The 6,744-nt window shown below is 55.6% G+C and overlaps 1 protein-coding gene across 1 annotated transcript; it reads right to left on the reverse strand.

Annotated features, from left to right (window-relative positions):
• Nucleotides 1-548: 548 nt before the first annotated feature.
• On the reverse strand, nucleotides 549-6,275 carry SYT12 (synaptotagmin XII; the record flags this gene model as incomplete). The annotated part of the gene is given in 7 exon segments (XM_009572270.1): nucleotides 549-596; nucleotides 599-762; nucleotides 997-1,117; nucleotides 1,219-1,434; nucleotides 3,681-4,073; nucleotides 4,399-4,592; nucleotides 6,090-6,275. Coding segments are annotated over 7 exon segments (1,173 nt in total), but the record flags the coding sequence as incomplete, so codon positions are not given.
• Between the last annotated feature and the right edge of the window lie 469 nt (nucleotides 6,276-6,744).

Genomic DNA, 6,744 nt, shown 5'->3' on the forward strand with positions numbered 1-6,744 from the left:
TATATACATAGCCCCATACGCTCCCCAGCCACACATGCACACACAAACATATCCCCCAATACTAACCCATACATACACATCCCCTATATATCCCCCACCCCATAAATACACATCCACCAAAATAGCTATACCCCGTATCTACACACCCCTCTATACCTCCACCCCATTCATACTCATTGCCCCATACTCACCCCCCCGTACTTGAAAACTATATATGCTTATCCCCATACACAACCATACCCCGTATATATGCATCCTCCTATACCCCACCACCATAATTACACATCCCCCTACTTTCCCCACATCCCCTAAATCCATATATGCACCCGTCCACATACACAACCATACCCTATACATATGCATACCCCTATATCCCCCAACCCACACATACCCATTCCCCCCCAACAGTCATACCCCATACATACATATCCCCCTATACCCCCTACCCCATGCGTACATCCCCCCAAACCATATAGGTGCATATATGGCCTCCACCCCACAGCTCCTATGATCCCCCCAGAACCTCTCACACCCCAGGGAGTCCTCACTAGCGCAGGGACCTGGGGACCTCGAGGAGCAGTGGGATGTGCCCCCCAGGCTGGGACATGTCCCCTGAGCCGGGACGGACCTGGAGCACAATGGCCGGCACCGAGAAAATCATGGCCTCGTTGAACACAGGGTTGGTGTCATCCCTCTTCACTGCTGTCTTCTTCTTGCTGATCTTCCTCCCGTCCTGCAGCAGGTACACCTTGACGAAGGGATCTGCTCGGGGTGGGGGGGAGAGAAAAACCCCGTGGTCAGTCATGCCTTTCCCCTGCGAGATGGAGAAAGTGGGGAAAACCATCTCTGGTGGACCTTCCTGGTAGGGTCTGTCCTCAGCGGGAGCCACTCCAATAAATATCTGTGTAGCATAGTAGGATAAACCGGGATGAAAGCCTACCTCCAGCCTGCGGAAGACCAAGGGACCCCTGTGCCCACCCAGCATCCCCCACTCACCTGCGGTCACTTTGCCGTTGGTCCACACGAGGTTCTTGGCTTTGACCACCACCACCGTCAGGCGCTCGGCCGTGGGCAGGTAGCTCAGGGAGAGCAGGATCTCCCCCACCGTGTCCACCGCCTGCGGGGCACAACGTCCCATCACCCATCGACCCCAGCCCCCAGGGAGGAGAAACCCCCCAAAAAACCTGGGTGGGAGATGGACCACACCCCCCTGCTCACCTTGTTCATGTCCTGCAGGTAGAGCCAGGCGTTGAAGGGACGCGTGGCCAGGTCCAGGTCGGAGAGCTTGAGCTCGGCCACGCCAGTGCTGACGTTCCTCTCGTCCTCGTCGATGCCGAAGACGGAGAAGCGCAGGCTGTTCTCCTCCAGCGCCACTGGGTCCAGTGGGATGGAGAAGCGCTCGTCGAAGGCCACGGCGTAGGCGCTCCGCTGAATCTGCCACGGGGAAGGGGGGGATTGCCTTGATACCCACTGGGTTTTGGGGCCGCATCTGAGATCTACCCCATTTCGCTCGTGGGAATTGCAAGGAGTGCACGGCTCTGGGGTGGCTCCCAAAGGAGCTGGGGGGTCCCAGCCTCCATGAAGACAAAAGTTATTTCCCACCTGACTGCAGCAGCCGCTCAGCAATTGGGGTAGAAAATAGGGGCCACGACCTGCCCCGTTGCCTATTAATTCTTTTAATTAAAAATTTAAGGTTGGTCTGGTGCTCTCAGATGCAAGAGCCGGGCATCCCTGTGCCCTGGGAGCTCGGATGTGTGGCTGGCTCAGCCGCTCCAGGCTACGGGATTTGGCCGCTCCAGGCTACGGGTTTTGGCCGAGGGGGTGTAACCCCCAGCCCCTCTCCGAAGCCCACGGGCTTCACAAGCCCTAAACGTGCCAAATGGGGATGATGCTTTTTGCCAGACATCATCTCTGCGTCATATCATTCATTTGGAGCAAACGCAGCAGCAACTTCCCGGGGCCCCATCCTGCAGGGTGCTGGTCACTACCCGGTCCGAAAGCGCTGGTGGGGGGAACTGCTCTGAAATCATGGCTTTAGAGACTCTTTTTCCCCTACTCCAGCCTTATTTCTTTTGGCGTCCAAGGTACCACCCACAAGTCAGGGTTTTGTGCTAAAAGGGGGCCTGGTGCTCCCATGGGATGGAAAGCCGCAGCCGTGGATGGCACGGAGCAAAGCGGAGCCACCAGCTCCCTGCTACCCATCCAAAGCCGTGTGCTGCAGTGGAAAAGGGATCCTGCTGTGGGAGCAGGGGGCTCAGCCCTGAACCCATCAGGCTTCATCACCCCAAGAGCCGCCCGGACTCCCCAGCAGCAGTGGGGAGATGGTTCATCTCATCCCAAGGACTTTCTCACATCTGTCTGTCTTCTCATAGATGTGCTCCATCCCTGGGACGAAAGACACGAAGCAGCTCACGAGGTGGTACCTTCCATCATCCCCTTCCTAGTGCAGCGGTCCCACGCTCTCCCATCGGATACCACCGATCCCTAGAGTCCCTGGGGGATTAAAGTACCTCTATGGGAAAAGCAGATTTGCAGCTATCTGCTTTATAGCACCAATGACTATCTGTCTGCAGCTGACATTATATTTTGGGATCTCTGGATGGAAGGTACAACAGAGATGTTAGCTTCTATTTAAAAAAAAAACAAACACATAAGTACTGCAAAGCATTAAAGGAAAAGAACCAAATGTGTCTTTATGACTTGTCTCAGGACAGCAAAAGAGGGTAAATAGCGCTGGTGAATTATAAATAATGATGCTAAATAATAAATATCTCCAGAGCATAAATAAAAAGCCTGATCTTTGGATGGAAAAATGGTCTTAAAAGGGCGCTGTGGAAATATTTTAAAGGCAGTGGTTTTGTGCTCACTGGAAAGGTACCTCCACCCCGTGGAAAGGTTTCTTTAGTGGGATGAAGCTTTCTGCTCCTTTCTGGAATATCTTGATTAAATCAAACTGGCTAACTCTGAGGTTTGCAAAAAGCAGCTGCTGAAAGAAAACTGAGGCTCCTGCTTTCTGACAGCAGCTTTTGGTGCACTTGAAAAGGGATGTTTCACCCCAAAAACACCCCTGGTTCTGGCCCTGCCGGTGCCGGTACAGCCACCTGGATCTTTGGCCACCTCCTCCCATGTGGGGAGGGAAAGCATCGCGGCTGCTGCAGAAAGGAGAGGCGACCGTGGGGCGCCGCGCTCGGGATTCGTTAGGGTGAATCAAGTATGCGGGGACACGGCACGATGCCAGCAGCATGTCCCCAAAATGCTGCCTCTCCCCAAATCCCCCCCGCGGCCACTTCCTCCACCTTCCTCAGCATCCCCGGCCCCCAGAGCAGGGGAAGCTGAGCAGGAAAAGTTGCCGCAAGCCACGCTCAGAGATGACAAAGTCATCGCACGTCCCAGTCAAGAGGGGGAAATTTCTGCCTCTGCCAGGTCTCTGATGCACAAACCCAGCTGGGACCCCCCCATGCCACAGAACGCTGAACTCCCTGAGCAGGGCTGCAAAAATCCCATGCCAACCGCACCCAGCCCCAACGTGTCCGGACCTCCCTCCTCCCAAGGGCCCATCACTGTCTCGGGGAGCTTGGCCGAGGGATGCTGCGACCCAAAAGCGAAGGCTGCAGCGGGCACGTGGTGAGCGATGCCACGTACACATGGGGTTTTCATGCAAAGAGGGGCAAGCGGCTCACCCGGGAGATGCCGACGATCTGCTCGGCCGGGAGTAGGCTGATGCGCATGAAGCAGGACTCGAAGCGAGCGTCGTCCTTCTCCAGCAGGTCCTTGCCCTGCAGCAGCGTCACGTGCAAGGTGGCTGCCTTCCCGTCGTACTCCATGGAGACCTCCACCTGCCCCACTGTGAAATCCTGCCCAAAGTTGTTCCCGATGGAGGAGATGGAGCTGAGGGAGTCAGCCGAGATGGATTTCTTCAAGGGGCCGTAGGAGGCCAAGCCCAGGTCTTTGCTCATCAGCTCCAGGCTCCCCAGCTCGTTAATGCTCTCGAAGGTGTCATCTGCCCGCAGGCTGGCCTTGCGGATGGGTGAGGTCTTATCCAGCGCCCTCTGCGAGCTCGGGGCCATCCCTCGCTGTGAACAGGGAAAGGGAAAACCAGGTGATGCAATCCCATCCCTCCGTACAAAGCCGGGGACAGCTGGGATTCACTGGCGCCTTTTTGGACGCCTTACAGCCCCTGCTTGGCCTCAAGCTGCCGCGGCAGCAAACCCTGCACCTCCTGCGGCTCCCAAGCCCTATTTACACCTCTGTGCTGATCCCTCAAACTCCCCAGCAGCACCAGGTCACTGCCCGTGGCTTTTCCCCCCCGCAAGAGGATGCAGGCAATATTTTTTGCCCCTCCAGCGGCTCGCGTGTTGCAAAGGGAAAGGAGGGGAGCCAAACTTTCCACCCTTTTACCTTGTGTTTGACATCCGAATACGCTGCCCCGTACTTTTGCTCCAGGTATCGGTAGTCGTAGTTGGGGAAGGGGGAAGGGGCCGGGGAGCTGCCGGAGCGCCAGAGCTTCCAGAGGTTGACGGCGGCTATCCCCAGCAGTGCCAAGGCGCCGGCAGCGTAGATACCGATCTCCCACCGAGGCGGGCTCGTGGCGACTGTGAGGGGACAAGAGGCACCGTCAGCCGGCCACGACCCCAGGGCAGAGGCTTCATCCTCTGCTGCTCCCATGCCAGAACCTCAGCTCTAAGCTGTGAGGATGGGATCGGCCACGGGGGGGGATAAACCACAGCGTCCCACTTGGGCGGGTTGCAAATGGTGTCGGGCAGCAGCTTTACAAGCCAAAAAAATCACAGTCCTCACTTTGTTTCCTGGGAGGTGAAGTGCACATGTATTTCAGCCTTGTTCCCCAGCAAACAAAGAAGATCAGTGAATGGCTGCATCACCCCAGGGGTGCCGGGGGGCCCCTTCACCAGCTACAGATCTGTCCCACTTGTGCTCAGCGCACATCTGATCGCCCTTCCCACCACAGGGAAAGCCCCACTGCTGCCTGGTTTCCCACGGGCTGAGGATGCCAAGAAAATCCAGAAACAGGAAAAAAAAAAAAAGACCCAACAAACAAACACACAAACAAAAAGCTTTTGGAAATGGGGAAAACCCCACAACTGCTGCTGATGTGATCCAGGAAGGAGAAAGCCCGGGCTTGCGGCTGCAAAGCGGGGAGGACACAGCAGCCCTGCGATGGTACACTGAGCAGTTGTTGCTGCATTGCACCAGCCTCCATCACACCAGTGACTGAACCAACACCACTCACTTACTGTTAACACAAAAAAAGGGACTGGGGGGGGAAGATTTCTCATTACAGAGCACTGCTGGGGAGTCCTCCCACGTCACGCCGCGGCGCTCCCTCCTTCAGCAGCAGCTTCAGAGCCAGAAAAAGCCCAAGCCAGGCTTACTCCCACATCACATCTGAGCAGAGGGACAACCCGCTGCTTCCCCCCGCCCTCCCAAACCTCCTCCGGCAGGAGCCAGCAAAGGGGTGTATCAAAAGGAACCAACTATCTGCATCCAAAGCACCTAACTTTGATCCTGCCAGAGGGCCACAAGCAGCCCAGAGCGATCTCGTGGGTTAAAGCCTCGGGGAAGGAGCCACGTCCTTCTTCCTCCACCCCAACCCAAACCCCTTATGATCTGCAAAGGGCTGTGATTTATCCCCTGCAGCCCCGGCTAAGGATGCTGGGGGAAGCGCCGCAGCTTTCTAGGGCACTCCTACGCATGGAGGTTTTTGGTGCTGTCCAGCTCCAAGGAGTTCACCCACTCCACTATGGCAGGGGGCAAAATTGGGGAAAAATAACCCTTTACTGTCTCGTACTTCTGAATAACTCCAGGTGCAAATCCCAGTTGAGCTGGAAACCCACTTCCTACACGTACCTGCCCATTCTCTAGGGCTGAGCACCTAATGTTGGAAAGCCTTGCGGTTTTAAGCAGTTTATGCTTGTATTAGGAAACTAAACCCCATGCGCATGTGCAGCAAAGAGTTCCTCCTGCAGAAAGCAGTGAGGATCAGCAATCCCTCCTGAGAGCAGCTCGCCATGCAAGCCGTGGCCAGCTCTGCCCGCAAAACCCTTCCCTGGGGCTCGCTCAGAAGTACTCACCGCTTAAGCGGTATCTGCTTACATGACCGTTGTCCATGGCAAATGTTCCCCACTAGTGGGACAGCCTGCAACACGTGAGACAATGGGTTAGGATAAAGGGAAAAAATTTAAAAATGCCTTTTGATTTTTTTAGCAGGGATGCTAAATAGCTGCTCCCCCTCCATCGCTCCTGGCCTTGGCTCCTCTTCCAGGCACAGAGCAAACGTGTGCTAAAGCACCTCAGCCACTGAGAGAAGCTAAAGAAGGGACTGAAAACCCCACGGGAACCAGGAGAGCGGCCATGCTGAGATGCAGAGCTGCGTGATTTACTGCAGGAGTATTTAGCAGGTAACATTTTCAATCGTTCTTTGCATGGACATCACCTCTCCAGGAGCCCTTTAAGCCCTTCGCTGCTTTTCTATGTCTTTTCCAGCTTATTTCTTGCTTTTGCCTTCCATGGCTTTCCTCAGCCTCACCTGAGGGGCTGCTCTGCACCCACAGCTCTGCCACATGCAAGAGGAGCAGCCCAATTTCTGGGTTGCTGCAGGGTTAGATGATGCCGTTCCCCAGGAATTGATTCCTGCAGCAGGAAAGCTTGATTGCCTTCCTCCACGAAGGGGTTTTCCCAGGTGAGGCGTATGCAAGATCCAACGTAAACGTAAGGAAGCTGCTCTTC

The sequence above is a fragment of the Fulmarus glacialis genome, unplaced genomic scaffold (genome assembly GCF_000690835.1).
Source record: "Fulmarus glacialis isolate BGI_N327 unplaced genomic scaffold, ASM69083v1 scaffold40322, whole genome shotgun sequence".
Lineage (NCBI taxonomy): Eukaryota > Metazoa > Chordata > Aves > Procellariiformes > Procellariidae > Fulmarus > Fulmarus glacialis.